The 22,327-nt window shown below is 42.1% G+C and overlaps 1 protein-coding gene across 7 annotated transcripts in view; it reads right to left on the bottom strand.

The window, feature by feature from the left end:
- Trps1 (transcriptional repressor GATA binding 1) overlaps positions 1-21,639 on the bottom strand; it is a 231,408-nt gene extending 209,769 nt beyond the window's left edge. For 3 of the 7 annotated variants that reach the window (XM_013143982.3, XM_063257652.1, XM_003479840.5), the window contains exon 1: positions 20,342-21,639. In XM_013143982.3, the coding sequence (XP_012999436.1) occupies positions 20,342-20,351 (10 nt within the window). In that variant the 5' untranslated portion in view covers positions 20,352-21,639. The other 4 variants (XM_063257653.1, XM_063257650.1, XM_063257654.1 and 1 more) reach the window with 2 other exon arrangements.
- Between the last annotated feature and the right edge of the window lie 688 nt (positions 21,640-22,327).

Consider the following 22,327-nt stretch of genomic DNA (forward strand, 5'->3'; position numbering starts at 1 on the left):
TACATTAAAACCAGTGTTTCCGGGGCTGGACGTCAATACCACTGTAGTAACACAGCGATTATTTACAAGCTTGAGGACCCCGGAGAGCTTTTTAATAATTAATGCTGTTGGTATTTTAGCGTACGGTCATGATTTTTCTCCACTGAATCACTCCACATATTCAAGAGACAAGTGTTTTAATTTCTAAACCATGTCTAGTTTAACACTGTTTTACAAAACTATCTCTTCAACAACTGTCCCACTGCAAGCAATATCAGAAGTTAACCTGTCCCAACCTAAACGGGAAAATTTCAGTTTTCTTATTTTATCGACTGCTTTTAATGTTAAAAATAGCAAACGCATAAGTATATACAAACCCTGCGAAACACAAGTTAAAAAGGTCATTTCCCATCCAGTTATCTTATCATTTTTTTTTTTTCCTTGAGCTAAGGCTAGGCATTCAAGGAACTTCAAGGCTAAACCAAGCCAGATAGAAACTGGGAATCAATTACGCCCAATACCTGTGGCAGTGAGAACTGTGGAAATGCCACCCAAGCTACTGCCATTCCACCCTAGGTCCTTTCAAATGGGGACTTTCAGCGGTGAAATTATGACCGTGGGTGTAAAAAGCCTCCCCTTAAGAATTCATTTCAAAACCACCTCGATCACGGCAGGAAGGAGAAACCTGAACGGGAGGGATTCAGGGTCAGCCACTGCCTTAAAGTCATAACGGAAGGCAGCTGAGAGAGACCTGGGTTTTCCGGGGCAGCAGCTGAGGACGCCAGCGCACGCATCCGATGGTGGCCGCTCTGCGCGCTGGGCTCCAGGGCTCATCCGAACCCAGCACAGCTCTGCACCGGGGGCTGGGGACCCCGGCCCGGCCCGGCCCGGCCCGCCGCAGCGGAGTGAGTATGCAGAGTGAAGAGGGGCCCTCTGGGGGGCGGGGGGCGGGCTGCAAGGTTACGCAGCGTTTGGAGAATGAATGAAAATCTCGCCCGTCTCTCTCCTCGTCCCTGTCGCCGCCCCGCCGCACCCCGATCTCAGGTGCAGAGTGAGGTGCAAGGGGGGAGACGCCCCCCGAGGACGCGCGTTGGGGAGGGCAGCGCGGGAGGAGAGGAGGGACGGGAAGCTGGGCAGAGCGGGGAGAGGGCGCGAGGCACGGGACGCGGGGCGTGGCGGGGCGGCGAGGAGCGCGGGCCGGGCAGCCGCGGCTCTGTCCCCGCGCGTCGGTCGACCGCGCGCCCACGGCCGCCTGAGGCCGCCTCGGGCCGGGCTCTCGGGGACAGCGCTGCTCGCTCGGCTCAGACTGCAGCCCGCGCACAGCCCTGGAAAAGAAAATGGAATCCAATGTCTGCCACTGATCAGCGGCTGTCATTGTTTTTTTTAAAACTTCCTTTAAAAAATAGGGGGAAAAAATTCAGTCTTGGTGTTCGGTACCTATTTTCTAATTGTCCTATCCACCGAAGCATGCTGGGGGTCTCTAAAACAGAATTTTCTTGGAACACATGCAAGGGAGATAAAAGACTCATCACTGATTAAAACATATTTTCTTTTTCATTTTTTTCTCCAACGTAACCCAAACCATGCTTTGGGCTGTATGTCTGCATAACACCAAGCCGTTCAGAGTCCAGGGCTGTGGGACCCCAGGGGCCCAGGAGTACAAAGCCCTGGAGATTAGCAGGACAGTGCCACATCCCGTGTCACGCAAGGACTTCCCCTCACCAGACTGCTGATCACAACCCTTCTGCTGTAAGGGAATCAGCCGCAGCAGCTGCTTCCACGAAGAAATCCCTTTCTTTCACAGGAGATCAGAGCTATCTCTACCAAAACCGGAGGTCTCCGGAACTATTACTAAAACACATTTTCTGATATCCTCTACAGCGTGGTGATGGTTTCAGCTCCCTGGCAATCACCAAGCCAGAAACTGCTCAACAAAACAGAGAACCAAAAGGACTTTTTGAACAGAACCTCAATAGTGTAAGAAGTAACAGTCAGAATCAGCAATCACCGTCCTGTCCAGTTCAAAAGCTTGAGCACAGTAAAGGCAACAACCAACAGAATAAAGAGATGACTTACAGAATGGCTGGAGGGGGGGATGTTGCCAGCTATCCCACAGACAGAGGACTAACATCTTAGGGTAGGCAAAGGAAAAAAAAAAAAAAAAAAAAGATCCACCCCCAAAATAGAAGACCCAATCAAAAACGGGCAAGTGAGATAAAATACAAATGGCCAATAAATACATGCAAAATGTTCAACATTGCTGGGCATTAGAGAAATGCAAATTAAAACTACATCACTTGACTCTGGTACCCTGGACAGTTTATTGAACTCCCTTCCAAGTTCGTCCCTTTGTATAAAACGAAGATGACAGCACCTTCTTTCTCAGATGGAGACAATACACACATCAGGGAGGACAGGACACCTAGCACACTGCTCAATGAAGCTGAGCCACAGTTCACATCACAAAGTGGTCACTAACAGGTGACCAACCTGATCTGCTTTCTTTGTCCTGCAAACTTCTCTCACCTAGAGTCTCTGATCCACAGCACACGTACTTAGCAATCAGCACTGGCTATGTGTCTACTTGGATCTGTTGTTATTACTCAGAGCTCATTCCTATGCAAAGTGTGTCCAGCCTTTGGGCAAAGTTTGCATGGCCTCTGCTCCCTGAGAAGCCTGACACATTTAATAATGTCCTCCATTCCCATCCTGAAAGGGCACCATGCTTTGGCAGGCAGAAACTGTCCTAGCACACATGCAGTCCAGCTGGCAAACACAGGGACCTTCAACAGCATACACTCCTACAGACAGCCTGATAAGGAACATTTGCATGGAGCCAAAACATACATTTCCTTCCTCTATTTCTGCAGTTAGCAGACAGGAGAGCTGGACGGTCGCACCAGGGATTATGAAATGGCCAGAAAGAGGTTTTTAAGCCACCAAGGCTACCAGAACAGCAGGACTAAATGTCACCTACTCACTTTCAACCCAAAGTATGCACCCCTTTGGTTATGGAAAAGTACAGAGGGTTTAACACCCCTACTTATTAACCAGAAAGTACTCCTCAGTGGAACTCCTACTGTCACTTGTACAGGGTCCAAAATGCAGGCAGATGTTACTTCTGAACACCCAACCATCTCCTTCAAAGGATTCATGAAGTTGCCGATAGATATAAAGCGACATCAGAAAAGTGTGTTTGGAAAATACAATTAGCTAAGGGTTCCAAGCTCTGGAATGTTCTGGTTTTAAGAAAGAAAAATGCACAAGTCCTACAGCTAAGTGACTGTCTCGAGTAGGACAGAAATTCACTAAGTGGATCATCTCCTTGGTTTCTCCTTCATGGTTCCATGACCACACAGATTTAGGAACATACAATAATGCAAGACCTGAGCTTCCAGAGCTGTTTGAAACAATATTTTAGTGCTTAACAGAGTCATGTGTTAAATCAAAGGGACTTCCCAATTAGCAGATAAAAGAAACTTCCTTAGTTTAAAAAAAAACTACATGGAGAAGACTAACAATATGGTCCTTAAAAAGATTCCGACACTGGTCCCTGGCTTTTAAGATGAAACTAAACATGATTAGTAAAATTCAGATGTTCAGAAGTCTTAGGGATTTCTGCTCCTCGATGATAAATGTCACAGCAGCTGTTGTTCAGTCAGCATTTTATCAGCCTCTCCTGGGAAGACATGGGTATGTTAAAAGGAAAGTCGCCATCTCTGCAAGGCCCTGCACACTAGCATCACAGAGCAGCACTATCTACCAGGAGCTTGCTCCATGGCTGACAAACCTCTTTATCAGTATCCCTGTCCCGCCACCTGTCAATCATCCAGCGCACTAAGCACCAAGTCCTGGACCTATTCACAGAAAACTTTCATCCTGACTCCAACACATACGCCACTGTCCTCAGGCAATATGACACAAGATTTGGGCTCAGAAACATACAACACATAGAAGTTAAAATAGTGCATTTGTTACTCAAGACCACGGAGCCAATAACATTATCCTGAGTATTTTAGGAACCTGTCATTTAGCATCTTGCGTCTCTGAGTGCTTCCCTGGGTACAAAGCAGCTTGTGTTTACATTTTTCTAGTTTTCTAATGCACTGGAGCTTCCCGATGCCTGCTTCACTGAGAGATACTCCTCAGTTCGCTTAAATGACATTAACCAATGAAATGAAAGACTTGAGAGAACACAAGGCTAAGTACAACCTGCTGGTGTTATCAATGGTGTTATACGTTTAAGTACAAAATATCATGTCACACTTCAAGCAGCATCTATTAATTATGCTACATGATATATTCCTTTTCCTTTCTGAACCTAACAGCCCAATTTCACAATTTTCTTGACATGGGAAAGCCCTATGCTGTGGGCCAAGGCATTCTTCCCCAATGTGCCAAGGTAATGCAGCCCTTTTATGAAACTCCTAAACCCAAAGCATTTACAAAAAGAACAAAAATGAGTTGGGCGTGACCTAGCTGCCTGGCAGCTTGTAACTCCAAGTGGATTCTGGTCTATGACACAGTGACAAAATAATGGGAGGCTAAGGAAGAGAGGTTTAAATCTGCATGAGTGGGATAGAAGACTTCAGGACAGTGCACAGAAGCCAGCAGTGGGAAGGGCAGGTAGGATCCCTACAGTCACCCTTAGATAAAAGACTTTTCTTAAAAAAAGAAGAACGTGAGCAAAAAGGCCAGCGTGGCAATCCTCTGTATCAAGAACAGAATACGCAGTGTGGAACTGATATACTAAGCTCAGTCTGTAAAGTCCTGGCTGCCAAAGTAATAATCAAGAACTGATGGCATTGAAGGCCAGGGCACCGGAACTCAACACTATGATTAGTTCTAGCACTGGAATTATTTCATTCAGATCAAAATCTGAAAGCACAGTATCCTCAAAGAAAAGTCCAGACATTCAGGAGATCATCCAGGACAGACTAGAAGTGGTATGGCACAGATGCACTGCCCCAGAAGCCAAGGCAGCAGAATTGAGTTCATCTGAGAAATGCAATCAGCTGGACCAGACCATGAGGCTTGGCTTCCAGGAAGCCACAGGTGACTCCAGCATAGCAGCATCAACAAACAGAGCAGGCTCCATGTATGGGAGAGAGGGAGTCATGTGAAACAGGACCCAGATCCAGGCACTGAGTGTTTTCTGCACTCCAAAGTCGCATTTTCTATCTGTCCTAATTTGTCTTTACCTGAAAAAGGAGTATGGGTTCCACGTCTGACTTACAAGTATTCTACTGAATAAATGTCAAAGAGCAGAATTTGGACATTCTACCATACTTCATCTACAAGATGAAATCCGTCTGGAAATTAATGCAACACTGTTTTGTTTTGTTTTGTTTTGCTTTGCTTCCGGCCTGTTTTAACTTTTACAAACTTATCACAGGAGCTATAATATTCAATAACTGTTGATTCCTACCTAAAACGCATCCAATATTCACAACACTAACATGTCTCTCAGTTTCATTAGCCAATAAGACATCTATAGAAGTACTTCTGGATTGTTCTATATTCCAAGGATGTGCAAGAAACACAACTGGGTTACATTCCAGATGGACAGGGTATGAAACCCTGTAACTGCCTTTTATAGAGCGTAGTTAAATCTCAGATAGTTTTGTTCACAATTAAGCGTCATGAAAGCAAGTACAAAGTAGTACAAAATAATGTCAGAAGGCTGCTTACCAAAAGAAGGTGAACACATTAACATAATTGTGATTCAAGGGAAGTAAAGTGAATCTAAATCAGGAAAGCATATCTTTTAATAAGTGAAAAAATTATAAAATACAGTAACATTATTTAAACCTACTCTTGGGTAGGTCCTCTTTTAAAAGACAATGAAGGAAGCACTTTCCTATTTAAAAAGTAGAGAATAAGAGTCATTCAGCCTGATTTTCATTCGCATTGCTAGAGAACACAGTAAGATTCCAGTCTCCCAAATTCACAGAAGAAAAACCTCGAACAAGGTAGGCATCTGTAACGTTTCCTGTGGTTGTATCAGGTAATGAGCCCTGGCAGGCTTTTCTCATAGTGTTTCGCTCCCAACACCAAGGAAGGCTTTCTGTCCTATTTCACAAGGATGCTGCGATCATTCCATTACCTCCTAATAATTTAATTGATAACTTCCAACTGAAGCAATATGATTATTGTCCTCAAGCAATGTGTTTCGTTTTAGAGGAATAACTTCATCACCTATTCTTAAAAGTTTTTCACCTGAAAGAAATACCAAGTAAACATAACCAAAGCAAAAATAAAATAAAGTAAAACAGTAATAATTAATTAATTAATTAATTAATAAAACCTGGCCTCTGGTTAAGAGACAAAGAGGAGAAAACTACACAGATGAAGACATGGAGCTTTCCCCTTGCACTTGGGACAAAGAAGGGTCCAGTGCAGACACCTGGACCAAGAGACACCTGCCCTGCTTTCCAAGGTCTCTTGTGCAGTTCAGAAAAGCCAGGTTCAAAGTCTCACAGCATGCATTCACTGCATTTTTTTTTAAAAACCCAGAAATGGAAACGGCTGTAGCATGAGATCTTAAACTGGGAATTTCATTTATGTGAGGTAAGGGCTACATTTGTCTTTAGTTTATGCAACTTGACTATCAGGAGTGAAAGATAAGAAACAAGGCCTCCAAGTACAGAATTCTAAAACAGGGAAACCCTTATGTCTTCCCAATGCAATACAGTAAATGAATAAAATTAGTTTAATTAAAATACAAGAGAAACATTAATTACATCCATGCAGTACAGTTGGGGGTCACGGTTAAAAGCAGAAAATGGAAAAATTCAAAAAAGAAAAATTAAAGCATTAGAATTATGTTTTAAAATACTTCAGCTTCATTTGTAGCTGAAATATATCATTCAAAAGACAAGACTAATAGAAAAGCATTTAAAAATAAAATAAGTTTTTTTATCTTCTTTGTTTTCCTAAAACCTGACAAGTTTATGTACAATGCCATAAAGCAGTTCGCAAGCATGTTTCATTAATTGTATATTCAGTCTGAGTCTTACAGATACCATGATTTTTCTACCTGCCAAGGGGTCTATGACTATGAAGAAGGGAAAGTCAAGTTTCTTAAGAGTTAAAAAAAAAAAACTTTCATTCAAATGAACCACTTTTTCAAAACTGGATCTCTATATAGATAAATGTTTGAAGTATTTTTTTTTTTTTTTTTGGTCTTTTTCATTTTTATCGGTACCAGGGATCGAACTCACGACTGCCTGCTTGCAAGGCAGGCGCTTATGCCGCTGAGCTAAATCCCCAGCCCCAATGTTTGAAGTATTTTAAATTAATGTGAGAAGAATCACACAAACTAGCTTCCTATTAATGACCATGTTACAACCGATTTTTCAGTACAAACTACATTTTATATCAGTGACTCCAAAGAGGTTGTCACTAAGGTGTCTGAAAGGAACATAAAAGGTTTTCTGCAAAATTCTTTAACCTTTCCTGGTAAGTTATACACTAAACATTTAATTCCCTGTCTGCAGAAGACTGTGATAAATATATCAACTGATTCATCATATGATCATCAATTTCTCTCTCCATATCAATAAACGACAATTCTGTTATCACATCCATCTCCAGCAGAAAAATAAAGATTAACAAATATTAAATTTTCAGCAGATTTCTTCAACAAACACTGAAATCATCTGATTTTCACTTACAAGTAGCAAGTTGACCAGACACTGGGGTTAGGTTCTTTATCCAAATTGGAGAAAACCATTTAACTTTTTAGCTTTGCTTTTCTCTTTTGTGGACAAAGCTGTGTAACAGTCAATACCTCAAAGTTCTTTCCATCACTCAAAATAAAATATGATCTGATGTTTGCTCTGTTTACAACTGAATTTACCACAAAGAGCGAGATACAAACCCAACCTGAAAAGCAAATTGAAGGTTTTTTATTAGCACGGGTCTACTTCACCACCAAACTTCTAAAAGAATCTCAATCCTAGATTCATATTTGGTCCTTGTTTGGGAAGAGAACATAACAGAGGTGCGAAGCCAGGATTTAGAGCCAAATCACAGGACTAAGAGAGTTCTCTCAAACGCTACCCCACTTAATCTTCATTAATCTTAGGTGATTTAATTTATTCTTCTGTGTAATTCCTTTGGTACATGAGTTTCTCAACCTAATAGGACAAAATATACCTTCTGTTGGGCGCAGAAAGTTTCTAATACTTTTAAATAATCACCTTTTGTCAAAATTCAGTAAGCCAATTATGTCTACAACAGTCTTGACAGAAGTAAGATTTCTAACCGCCTATATTTGGAAAAGACGTATATGAAAAAGGTTTTCATTAAATCTGACAACACTGTCCTGGCTCTTTTATCAGATTCCAAACGGGTACATTTTTTAAAGTGTACTTTTAAAGTAGCTTATTAAACATGTTTCGGGGCTGGGAGATTTAGCTCAGCAGCATAAGCGCCTGCCTTGCAAGCAGGCAGTCGTGAGTTCGATCCCTGGTACCCATAAAAACAAAAAAGACAAAAAAGACAAAAAAAAAAAAAAAACCTACATATAAACATGTTTCAAAATCATCACACTGTCCTAATTCCACACATTGTTGTGATGGCAAGGGACCGAAAGTTTTGGTTAAATGTCTGCTTGACATCGTAGGGACCATAAAGAGAGGTAGCTGCCTGCAGTGTTCCCATTTCTGCCAGTAGAGATCCCAAACTGCTATGTTATGCTCCCCCTGCCCTGGAGGAAAGGATGCACTCTGTGGAAGCCAGTTCCTGTCTTCAGGGAACAGTGTGGCGAGGTGTTAGGGATAGGAAGTTCATGGTTTGGCACCTGCTTCCTTGAGGTCTAATGCATTTAATCCAAATGAGAACATTATAATCTGCTTTCAAATAGATAAGCAGAGTTGTTACTTCTGCATGGTAGCAGCCTTATTTAAAACATATTGTCACTTAATAATGCCAACCAGTTTGGTCATGTTAGGGGGAAAATAAGGCAAAAAGCACAGAAAATTTTCTTTATGTGAAAATGTTCTTGCGCTAAAATGTCACGTGCAAGTCTATATAGAGATTTAATTTGAATCCTACGCTTTGAGGCTATTTTTTATTTTGTTATTAAATTTGCAGAATTCCATAGGATGATCTTACACGGAATTCATGCCTGGTTCAAGTTGTCTTTATTTATTTTTCTTCAGTCAAGTTTTAGATACAAATACGTAAATTTGTAAATGAGAAGAAACAAGTAAATGTCATGTTAATACCATTCAGAATTTTCAATTAGTTACAAAGAATAAATAAGTAGGTGACTTTCCAAACCACTGTTTTTTGAAATAAAAATAAGAGTGAAAATTTATACATACAAGGTGATCTCTCCCCCTAGTGACTTCTTAGAAATGACTAAAATATCCTATTAAGGGGGAGCAGGAGGACAGAGATCAATGATCTCTGGTTTCTGATACATCAGTTTCTGCAAAGATAACACAAAAGAAAAAATATAAAATGAAGGCAAAAATGATTTGTATTTTATGAGCAGTAACAGCATTCTGTAATAAGAAAACTTTGAAAAGATGAAGTACTTTTCTCCTTTATAAAAAGCTTAAATTAAAAAAAAACTTACGCCAAAATGAGCAAACTTCAATTCAAGATAATTTAGAAAACATTTTTCTATACCCAGTCCAGATTGAAGGATGTTAATTTGCAAACAGTGGAAGTATATTTTACTTTTTAAAAAATTGAAAACTTCTAAAGACAAAAATTCAAGCTAACATCCCAGTGATTAAGTCTCGGACTGTTTAGCCAGGAATAACTTTCGGCACTTAGAACATAAAACTGTCAGTTTCCTCCGCTTGGAGACAAAACATACAAAAAAGCAAACAGGCTGCTATATTTTGATAGACATGAAAGATAGAACTGGCTTTTATAAAAGGTAACCACGGAACATTTCCTACGTATTAAGATAGCAATGTCACAGCTCTTAAAAATCGGAAAATTCCAAAGCTTAGAAGTATCCTTGGTAGACAGCTACTACTCTAGTTTATCTGACTCCTTCCACCCTGATGGAAACAGAATCATTTACTGAGCTACCCCAGCTCAAAGCACTAGCGCATTAAGCACTTCGTGCCTGATGTTACTGAGTGTACATACCATAAGCAACATGCAAAACTCTTCAGCAGAGACCTCAAAGTGTTGATAACATGATGCTTCCCCTTCTGTTTCTTACCAATCTAAAACATTCTGATGGTGAGGACTGTGCAAGTATTCTTTTTCTCTGAATCAAGATAACATGTATTTCCAGCATCATTCATGATCGAGAGGTCCAACTCAGATTTATAAACTTGGAATCCAGAGCTAAGGAGAAGTACTCAGTAACTGAAATTGCCTTAATCTTTTTGCCAGAAATATGTCACAGTTGGTGCTTATAATTGTTTCCAAATTATACCACAACTTTATTTAATTTCATTCAATGCATCTCCTCACAGAAATGGAGTGGTAAAGGCCAGCTCAAGAGCAAACAATAAAATGAAATCATTATTTCATTGCATATAAGCTTTTACATCTTATACCGCTGCCCCCAAATATAAATATTATAAGGAAATGTACGTAAAAATCCTACAGCTGGCACATTTTTCCACGAAAAGAGTAAACCCTTATTCCTCCAGAAACTGAAATATAAGATCTCAAATAAGGAAGGAAAAAAAAAGTAAAATAAAAATGGTAATAAAGCATGGCAGAATAATCCCGATGAAGTATGCTTGGTCTCAGAGTAATTTTCTTTAGTGTCCCAAAATCAGCGGCATCATGCAGCCCATGAGCTCCGCTTACTCTGCAAACCACCCAGAAGATTGTCAGAAGGGAGAATTCTGGTTGCACTTTCCAATGCCAAATAAGACTCACAGGCCCTTCCACCCTGGGAGCAGCGCAGCACAGTGAACTCAGCAGACACGCAGGAGAGAAAGGCTTTCTGTCACGCAGAGCCGGAACTAGGAGTGTGACCCGGCGGGGTTCATCCAAAACTCCCAGTGACCACAGACGAAGAGGTCAAAGTTTTCTATGTCAGAAATATATACACGAGTAAAGCCAGGCTGAGCCACAGTCCTTGACGTAATAACTGCTTGAACAGTTCCCTACCCCTCTTCCTTCCAAACATAGTTATATAGGGATCCATGAATACAATAGATTTGCTTAAAGGAACTGAAAATGGGAGGAAAATAAACAGAAAAATCTGAGATCTGATTTCAATACGCCATTCCTAATCATTATTGATCTCACACTTTTTAAATGTTATTATTGTGATGACACATCAAAATATTAAAGGAATACAAAAAACACATACACATAATTAAATGTTAGCTATGAGCTAGATATTGAATTATTCTCAAACTAAAAAGGTGCATGATTTGTGGACATAAATATAAGCAAACATGTAACACTATAAGGTTAAATTTAGACAAACTGCAAAATTATGCCCACAGATACACATATATTATGGTTTTTACTATTAGCCTAAAATCTTCTAAGTGACAGCTTCTTGCTTACAGCTTATCAAAGTCTAAAGAAAAAGTAAAATGTGTTATAAATAATTAGAGCATTCTCTCAATATAAATTCTCTTAAGGCTAGGACATTTAAAACTAGAATAAAAAGGTTAGGATAGAGAGTAAAATAAACAGCTCATTGTAATAAGATTTAGATGACAGATTCTTATACTAATTTACCACCTCTCACACTCAAAGAATGCAATTCTAATAGAAAGGAGAAACTCCTCTTAACTAGTTGCTTACAAATTACAGAAAGTAATACTTCATATTACTTATTACACTAATGTGTAACTGCTTAAATGGGCCACTTGTGTCTAACCTATTTTCTAAAACTTTCCTAGGTCCTCGTAACTAAGGAGCAAATTTTATAATGATGTTTAAACACAGCACACATTCAGTGACAAACATAATCAAATATGGCTTCTCACGTACAATTTAAATCTGTTCATTAACATAGCAATTCCTCCGCCAAATATGGAAGAGACAGAACTGTGAAAGATCTCAAAGGCAGAAAGAGAAATAATTGTAAAAAATGATTAATCGTTTCCACAAGGAGACTGATTTGCACTGAGAAAACTTTGGCCCTTTTTACAATTTATGTCTGTAAGATCCATGAATGACCAAACTTAACTTTCATCAGTTTATTGCTCTTTTAGCGGTGAGCTAATTCTCAAAAATAAAGCAAAAGCAAAGTCACCATCTCTTTTAGGAACACATCTCTTTGAACTACTTAATAGTACAGAGAGGCAAATGATGAATTTATTCCTACATTTTCTGAGGATAATGATATCCCAGAGCAGGCACCAGGAGAATCTAGTTTTTAATTTGCTTTGCTAATCTCACTGTCTCTTTGCTATCCAAATTATAACTAAATTAAGACATTTAAAAGGATTATTACACAGACTAATATTACTTCCAAAAACATGTAATATCTTAAAATTCCACGGAGTGGTCCTAACACAGAAACTGCGTATATGAGAAGCCAATTACATGCACATACATGTACACACTTAGCTATTATGAAGTCACGTTTTTAGTGGCTGCACTTATGCTCAGAGAAAGAAAAGAGAAAAAGCTAGATGAGTAACCCTTCGTCCTTCTGCTCTGAAGTGTATCATATTAAGGAAAATTAAGTTTCACAAACTAACTTCTGCTGCGTATATTTACACCATTGACAGATATATCTGAGTTCTTTTATAAATACAAGGAGAAACGGAAATAGAGAAACACATGCTGTATTACAAATCTTCGTGCACTCGTAACTTATCTAGTCTGTTTAAATCTAGAAGTAAAAAAGCTCTGAGGGGAAATCCTTTTTATCTCTCGTTTTCTGCATTTACCATATTTTTAGTGCTGAAGCTGTAGTTGTGCTTTCTTGATCATGCCATTTGGGGTTCATTCCTGAGTATTATATTACTCATTTTAGCCCAATAATAATATTACTGTTTTGAAAGCTCAAGTAATATACATTAGATAATATAAATGTTTATTATTCTTCTAACAGTCTACTATTCACTAGCATGCCTACAAATTAACAGATAAAGCAATTATCAATGCAAATAAGAACTACAGCTCCCTCCAAATTGAAAAACAAACAAACACAAATAAACAGTGGGCACTCCTAACTTAATCCTACCTCTACCTACTATAGAAGGCAGTCAACTACACCTTTGTTTATTCAAGTGTTAAGTCACTGACTAGATGCTAACTTCTGTCTTACTTAACAGTATCTGGAACATGCTCCAGAGCCCCTTCCGATCGTGTCAATCACCCAGCTACCAAAGCTGTTGCATTGTGCTACTGATGAAACAGGACATACAGCCACCTTCAAAACCAGTCTTACAAGCCTGGTACATAGCATCACACTGGGGTGACACACAGAATCCATCACCCTAGGGAAAAACGCATGCGATCGTACACAGTGCGGAGCCCTTACATGTTCTGTGTTATTTTGATGTAACATTTGGGCTGAGGGAACTGTAAAGGACAAAGCCCATAAAACCAACTATTCCCCGAAACAAAGCTGCCACCTCACTGCTTCGACCCACAAAAATGGGGCTTTTACAGATGACCCCAGAAGCACTTCTTAAAATACACCAAAAGGAAGCCCTTTGATTTATAGTGGGGTTTTTTTTTTCTTTTTTTTAAATCTATGAGTAAATTCAGAAGCTCTCCTAAGCATTAGGATCAGGATGGTTATGTTTAACCTCCATCCTCCAAACTTCTGCATTTCATAAATAGGTCCTGTAGCTCCTTAAAAGATTCGTGCTTAAAGCACACAGCTCATGGCTGTGACATTAAGTTCAACCATCAAGGTGTGCATGTGCTACAACCTCATGCATTCCATGATACCCCCTACAGGAGCACGCACAGGTACCCACGATCACCCACACGCGGTGCAGACATCCAGACCACTCCAAGCATGCAGGCATTTACGCTGCCAAAATCCAGCCCCTAGGAGAGGGAGCCCTCTCCTCTCTACCAAAACAGTACACAGATCAAAACATATTACCTTTGTTCAAAGGACACTGCTGTTCATTATATAACAGAAAGTGTCCCCCTTCTGCTGCTAGGAAGCAAAGATAGTGCTGGCTTCTCCCAGTAGAGGTGGTACTGAATGGTTTGAGGCAAAACCAAAACATATTGTTTAAGTAAACCTTAAGGGGAGGGAATGAAACGCGCAATTGATGGATTTTTTTTTGGGGGGGTATCATCTTCCACAAAACCCCCACCCCACCACACAACAGCACACAAAAACTGCTGATATTTAGGGACCACAGCTCTAAACACTTTCCTCTGGCTTTCTTTTCCTGCTTCCTAAGCTTTGTTTTTCAGCCTTTCCTTCAGTTTTCAAGTAACAAACTAACAATCATGATATAAACATCTAATGGATGCATACCGGGAGCTCCTGAAATTTATGTTAGAAAACTTTGCAAAAACTGAAACATATCAAGATTTACTTCCACAAAGTCCTGTGATGCTGGTGGGAACGAGGGAGTTGAAGTTCCTTGCGTTCCCCACAGGCGGGCACACAGAGATCCTTAAATTAGCAAGAGAGGAGTACCTGGGATTTGCATTAAAGTCTGAAATGCTGACAAACACATGAAGTAAATCAAAACTGTCCAAAGTTTTAAACAGAACCCTTCCAAGGGCCCGACTATCCAGAATGCTCTTTACAGTTACCATAAGGACTTTACTCTTTTCCATGAGACACTTCACTGTTTTCTGTATATACCGTTTGTTAAATGCACTCTGCACAAAAAATAAAAAGAATTTTATAGGAACAAGTTTGGGATTAAAAGCGAAGTCCACAGTATGTAATCTAAAGATTTAAATCTCCCTAGCAATGATTCACATCAGAAATACTGAAGAGAGAGTTCTAACCCACCCAAAGGGCCCAGGGCCCTGCTTCAGGGGGGACGCCTACCGCTCAGGAAGAAAGTCCTGGAACAACTCTTTCTGCCCCCTGAAAACATTCTGCCGCTCTCCAGCCTCTAAAGCTGCCCCCTGTCAATCAACACCCCTAGGAAAAGTCTTAACCGAAGTTCTACTTGCCTGTACAAGGCAGAATCTGAGAAAATGACCATTAAGCAGAGGAAAAAGAAAGAAATTAAAAATATTATGTGATAAATAAGGCTAAAAAATTATCATGTGAAATTGTAAGGATGAAAAAAAAAACACTCAGTAGAAACACACTAACCATAAAATAATATTTTCAGTCTCAAAATGCATTTTGGTAGAGTTTCATCTATTTTCCTTCCTGTGCCCATAAAAATGATTAATGTCACAATTAAACTTCCACATTTTAGGCTGCTGCTAACAGGTGTGGTACCCTTTATATAAACATATTCATCGACCTGTCTTCATTGATAGCCTTAATTAATTAATCTTGGTGGAAACAAAAACTAATTTTTTTTCCAAATAAGAAGGAAATAAGGAAACCTAAACACCCACTCTTCCCCAAACCCCAAAACTGTTTAAGTTACGGTAACCTGAAATGCACCAGCCATCACAAAGAGCAATTGGAGAAATCCAGCAGGGCTCAGCAGGAAAGATTTTTAATAACAGATTGAAAAACAAGAATAAAAATAACTGCATCAACAGAGCCTTTCTTCCTCGGGCCACAAGCCCGTTCTTACTTGAACTTTTTTCTTTTTTCTAAAAAAAAAAAAAAAAAAAAAAAAATGGCATTTTGGCCATTAAAACCAATCCAGAACATTATTAAAAGTTAAAAGCTACCAATTACTTCTGTCTGTTCTTTTAAAGCAAAGTTTGGCATTACGTCAGTTGGTTTAAAGAAAACAAGAAAGAGAGAGAGAGAAAGAGTAGGAGAGAAAGTTTCTACTTGTATAAACTAAACCACCAGGGAAGGTGTCTAGCCACTTGTAAAGTATTTACTGCAGATTTTTAAAGAGCTAGAAACATTTTAAAAATTAAATGTTTTTTTATTATTTTTCAAGAAATGTACTTAAGAACAATAACAGTATCCTTAATGTCTGTTTTGGAGGTTTTTTTTAAGCTCTATTATATCCTTGATTTAGAAAATGATTTGCAATGATGCTTCAAACTGGACGTGCATAGATAATTTCATCTTTGTATTTGCTACTCCGGCTCTGTGCTTTTGAAAGCAAACAGTGGGTAACAAAAAAGTAGGTATTGCTACTTTAACAGTTACCAGAACTGCAGCCACTAACCAGGCTGCTTCATTTAAGGTACTTGCAAGAATTCAAACCATTTTCACCCTCCCATCCTTCTGCAAATTCAGGGGAAAAAAAAGTTTTCTTATACCCGAAGATCCCTTTCTAATCGAATCAAATACTCTATTACTATTCCCATCAGAGAAACAAACCAAAGACTAACACAGTCAGTTCTCAGACATATCAGAGCCACTGAGTAATATGACAGTTTAAGAAGAGGCCATAATTGTAACACTAAGAACATTATTTATGAAGGTGATATACAATAGAATATCATCTACCAGTAAACAAATTGTGTGGCCCTACTTACATTCAAGAATAAATCCTTAAAAGTAGTTCTAGTGTCTCTGTAGTACTGTTTCCTACCAACCAGTAGTATAAAACAATATTTTAGCATATTTATTTTAATTGACTGCTTAATGCTTTTAGTAGAGAAATGATTTTGACAATTATTTTTAAACTGCCCCAAGTTTTAAAACATAAATAATTATAAAGTGCTTTTTCACACATGGCCATTACAGGTGCCCTTAAAAATTAGATCACATTTCTCCTTGGCAAAGGCCAGAAATTAGAAGAGCATCTTCTGTCCTATTCAAAGCAAGATGCTGAAACTCCATAAATCATAACTGTACAGTAACGAAGAATTCAATTCTTTTTCTATGATACTGAAAGACAGACTGAGCGATCCCACAGATAAGCAACCAAAGTAAAATCAAATCTGAATGCACTGGTATTAATTTCCCCAAATTTCAATCACCAGTAAACTAGGAAAATAAATGCATAAACAAGATAAAGGAACTAGTTACGCATGGTGTTAGTAGTCTCCACCACCAAAAGAGAAAAGAAAAAGAAAACCTATTACCTGAAAGCTTGGCCAAGAGGAACAAGGGAAAACAAATCCATAAAAGTTGACTGTTTTTTATCAAATTGATTGCAACTTGTGAGCTACGATATTTGGGAGAGAACTGTCTGAGTTTATAGTTTTCTGTGCCTGCCAAAAACAGATGCAGACTACCACACCAGCTCTCTAGATGCAACTAAATTAAGCAAAGGCAAATACCAAGTGGAAAGTTGTCAGTCTCCTGAATGAATGGCTTCATTTTATACATCCCAGGGTATCTTCCTAAGAATATGTTCTAATGTGAGCCGGTCATTTTATTTTAAGGGCATTACTTTTTACAAAAATAATAACTTTTCCTTTAAATCAATTATAGCCACCTGCCCACAAACTTTCCTAAAGTATATTTTGTTTTATACACACTCACATAGGGTTGGGACATTGTTATCAAAGAGAGAACTAAAGTAAAAAAAAATAATAATTTTTAAATACATGCACTACTAAAACAGTTTAAACGCCAGTTATGATACTCCAATTTCAAACTCAGATTTCTAAGCTTGCAGGCAATCCTTTGAAAAACTGCTAGTCATTCCTACTCACTTCAACAAAGACGAAAGTTTGTTAAAACATAATACCATTTGACTTACTGTTTACTGAGAAATACACAGATCATTAATGGAAAAGTGTTGCTTCTATCTCTGAACAGACATCATAATAATAATGAACAGACATCATAATAATAATGATGATAATAATAATAGAATTAAAATACTAAGATCTTTAAAGTAGCTTTTCCCACAGATACTCTTCTTTCCATGTTTTGAAGGTTTTCCTAGCAATGAAGACTTCTTTATGTATATAGAGACCTGCACCGTGAAAATCAGAGCTAACTCGCAAATGCTAAGTAACTTAAAAAGAAAAGCGAAAATAATACCAAGAATACAGTAAGACACACAGATCTCACTTATGACTAACACTGATTTGGAGCTCCAACTGTTTTCCAAGCAAGAAAACAGAAAATTTTTAAAAAGTCATTTAAAATATTAGCCGTCAACATTCTGAGCTCAGAATTCACAGATGCTAGTACATTCAGCTCCTTACCTTGACTGCTACCTTTAGGAGAAAAAGCACAAAATATAAACAGCAGTCCAAACTGCACCTAAAATTCAGAGGCGTGACAAACTTTCCAGAAGGCATTTGCTATGTCCCACCATTTATTTGAAGTGTCAGACTTAGTTATTACGTGTGTAAAAGTATTCGACACACACACAATCTAACATATAACAGATCCATCAGGAACCTATAAACATCAGCTCACTGCGGGTAAATTATACTTTGCCAATGCAGTGTTAATGAAGCTTCAGAATGTTCTGCACTTGTAGAAATCAAATCAGAATGCTGGCATCCTAACTCTGCCTCCTCCTCCGAGGTTTTATTTTCACATTATTAATATCCAGAAAGAATCGTTCAACTTTAGCACACCACTGGCCCTGTTTGTTTCACTGACTGGAGACGTTTTTATCAAAGAGCACAGCTTTAAAAGGAAGTTAAGAACTCTAAGGAAATATAAACGCTGAAAACTATACGTTCAACTTGCTAGGATTCAGCAAGTCATTAATAAACTTTCACATAAGGTTAAAAAAAAAACTCTCAAAATGTTGGTATCATTTCCAGACTGTGCTAACAGCATCACAGCTTACAGGAAACACTCACCCTCCCATACAAACCCTGTATTTATCCACAAGCCCAGCAAACTTAAGGAAAGGGGAAAAAAGCAAAAAAAAAAGAAAAATGAAGGCCCCTACAATTATTCTAGGTCATCTGCTTTTCAACACTACCGGTGTAATAACTGAGAGAGGCTCCTTGGCGAACGAGCAACACAACACGTTAGAAACTTCTCAGCAGTGGAGCTTAGGAACTTTCCTCATTTTGTCCACGTCAAGAACTGGCTGCCCGCACTACTTGCCTTGACTTTCCTGTCCCTGGCCTTTGGTGACTCTGATCATCTTTTCCTACAACCAACAAGAAAGTAACAGGATGCCAAGGCGATCCATAGATTTTAGCTTCTGGGCTCGGAGGACCCTGGAGTCCTTGAAAGTTTAAAGCAATCAAAATTGTAGGCAGCAAGCAGGCCTACGATAATCACGTCCTTAATAACTCTGTCTCTCTCGGCCCTGTCTGTATTTTGCCTTTCTCCTGCCTATCTCTCCCTAGTGCTTTCCTGTTCACCTGGTGCCTTTACAGAAGTTGAGTGCCACTAGGGAAGTTCTCTGAATGGGCCCAACTCTTCTCTCGCACTGCATTCTCTGCTCAGCTGCTCAGCTTCACTTACCTTGCTCTTAAATTCTAGCCGGGATTTTCCAAAATAGGATAAGGATGAGTATCTTAGCATAATTTTGACTCAATCTTAAAGTCCATTGCTCTTTTTAAAAAAAGCTCTCCAAGTTATCAATGCTGAGGCCTAAAAAGATGAGGGAAGTAAAGCAGGTCCTACACTTCAGTGAAGTCAAAGATTTCTCTCCTGAAATCCCACCAATCCTTCTTGCCCACCAACTTCAATTGCTTTAGAGTCCTAGGGTCATAAAAGTGACCGACTTCCCTGGGGAGAGGAAAACACCACCATCTCAGACAGGTACTAACAAAAAATAAAGAGAGACAGAGCCAGAAAGGGAAGAAAAAGCCTTCCCAGCCACAAAAACAGCTTTGCACTTCAAACAGCCCCCACCTAGGCCTCACCCTGAAATTATTCATGGGGTCCTATAATCCTGGAGTTATTTGAAGAGACAGCGGTGTTTGCCTTGGCCTTTCGGAGATGCGTTTCAGAGTCTACAGCCCAAACAGGAACTGGAGGGAAGGGAAGGCACAGCGCCTCTCCTCCAGCCTGACCCACCGCTGTCAGGCGTTTAATCCCCGGCCAGTGTCCCCTGGCCCACGCGACACATGGCGCATCCACCGCGGGCGGCGCAGAGGAAGCCTGGCCCTCCGCAGCCCCTACGGAAGCGCCCGGCTTGCAAGGCCCTGCCACATGGCACGGGCAGGGCACCGACCCCAGGGCCACCAGGCTGCCCCGACCCGCTCGGAGGCGGGTGCACCAGCGGATGCGACACCCTTCTCCCCCAGCCCAGCTGGGCCTTTAAGAAGAAAGCAAAAAAAAGAGAGAGAGAGAGAGAGAGAGAGAGAGAGGGAAAAGTTTCAAGCCAAGTTTTACAAACTCTTCAAATCCAGAGCCAGTGCTGTGCAGTTTTCCCCACTTTGGGGACCCCACGAAGGGCCCTCTCGGGGAGGATCCTCCCGACCCTCCCAAGTCCGCCCAACTTACTACTCTGCATGCCGCTGCCCAGCGTGCTCCCCGCTTGTCAGGAGCCCCCCAGAAAGCTCGCGGCGGCGGCGGCGGCGGCCCCGCGGGTCCCCGGCCACCCCAGCTCCTGCGCTGCGCCCGGAGGAGAGAATCGCAATCCGCCAGCGCCGCAGACAGCCGGGGGAGGGAGGGGGCACCGGCCGAAACTTCTTTTTTTGGCCAACGGGGATTTGTTTTTCCTCCTCCCCGGCGGCTGAACTTGACCCTCACTGACTCCAAGGGGCTACTGCAGTTAGTTGCAAGTCGCCGCCGTGCAAGGGCTCGGATGCCTGGGACCCCAGCACCCAGACCAAGGCGGAGAGGCACGGGTGAGGGGGGTGGCGGGGGGGGGGTCAGGGGAGCACGAGAAGAAAGAAAGAGAGAAAGAAATCACACGCGCAAAAAAGGAAGAAAGAAAATGCATGTGAAACCCGAGAAGGCTACGCTTGGCTTTCTGCACACACACACACACACACACACACACACACACACACACTCTCTCTCTCTCTCCCTCCGTCTCCCTCTGTTTCTGTGCTCCGGGCTTGCTGCTTTTTTTTTTTTTTTTTTTTTTTTTAAGAAAGTCACTTTTAATTCCCAGGGCTCCCCGCTCGCCGCGATCGCCCACATTTCGCGCACACGCGCGCGGGCGCAGCACAGGCGTCGCGGCCAGCGGCCCGGGTCCCCGGTACCGGCCCGGCCCCGACCCCGATCCCCTCCTCCTTACCTGTTGATTAATCGTCGCGAACACCCTCGCCAGTCCGGAAGATGGTGGCGCGGCGGCCAGAGCCATGAACCGTCCTCTGTTGTCCGCGGAGTTGATCTTGGATTATTGGGGGGGGGGGGAGAAAAAGGTCTTTTCCTGCCTCCCCCCCGGGCCCTGCCCTGCCCCCCTTAGGAAGAAAAAGAGAGCGCGAGAAAGAGAAAGGAAATAGAGCGAGGATGTGCCCGGTGTCGGTGGAGAGGGGAGGGACGCGAGGAGGGGGGTGTTGTTTTTTGTTTAAAAAAAATAATAATAAATCGAAAGGCGAGAGCGCGATCGGAGAGGACGCGAGGTCTGCAGAAAAATATGATCAGCACCCCGAAAAGAGGAGGCTGGAGATGGCAGTGAGATCGGGGCTTTATCAGAAATGTTATCGCTTGTCAGGACCTCCGTCTCCGCGCATGACGTCAGTTTCAAGACACCAACACTATTAATATCAAAGGAGCCTTCGCGGAGGAAAGCGCCACCCCAGACCCAGTCCCTTAAAGAGACAGCGCGCGTCCCCGCGCCGCCGCCGCCGCCGCGCCGCGCCGCGCCGCGCCCCGCCCGCCCGCCGGCCCCGCGCCCGCCCCCGGCCCGGCCCGGCCCGGCCCGGCCCCGGCCCGCGCCCCGGCTGCGCCACAACTTCGCCCGCGTCCGGGCGCCGCGAATGAGCGCCCGCGCCGGCCCCGCCGCCTCCGCCCCGCCCCCGCTCCCCGCCCCCACCGCGCGGCGGCCGGAGCCGGAAAATAAAATCAATCGGGCCGCGGGGGAGCGGCGCGGCGGGGCCGGCGGCGGCACCCACCTCCGGGGACGCGGGAGGGACCCGGGGGGCTCGGCGCACCCCGGAGCTGCTGCCCCCCCAGCAACCGGGAACTCCCCGAAGTGGTCGCGATCGCGGGGACGACTCGGGACGGGGTGTGCGTGTGCGCCCCTCCCCGGCTGCGCGGTGCGGGCTGCGGGGCGCGGGTGCGGCGCGCTCCTGGGGACCCGCACTAGTCGCGCCCAGCTAGCTGCCCAAGCCCCGCCGATCCCCGGGGCTGCGCGGCAACTTGAACTCCCGTCCGAGTCCGAGAGCAGCGCGGACCGGGGTGGCTGTAGGTTTTCCGAGCCGCCGAGGAGGCGCAGCCGAGGCTCAGTGGGTGCGTGAAGGGGTACCACCCCAGAGATAAAATGGGGACCCGATTGGGCACTGCCACATGCAGACGTGAGGCTGGCTGGCCAGGGTT

This window comes from Cavia porcellus, unplaced genomic scaffold (assembly GCF_034190915.1).
Source record: "Cavia porcellus strain 051 isolate PalLab524CR breed Dunkin Hartley unplaced genomic scaffold, mCavPor4.1 scaffold_10, whole genome shotgun sequence".
Taxonomy (NCBI): Eukaryota; Metazoa; Chordata; class Mammalia; order Rodentia; family Caviidae; genus Cavia; species Cavia porcellus.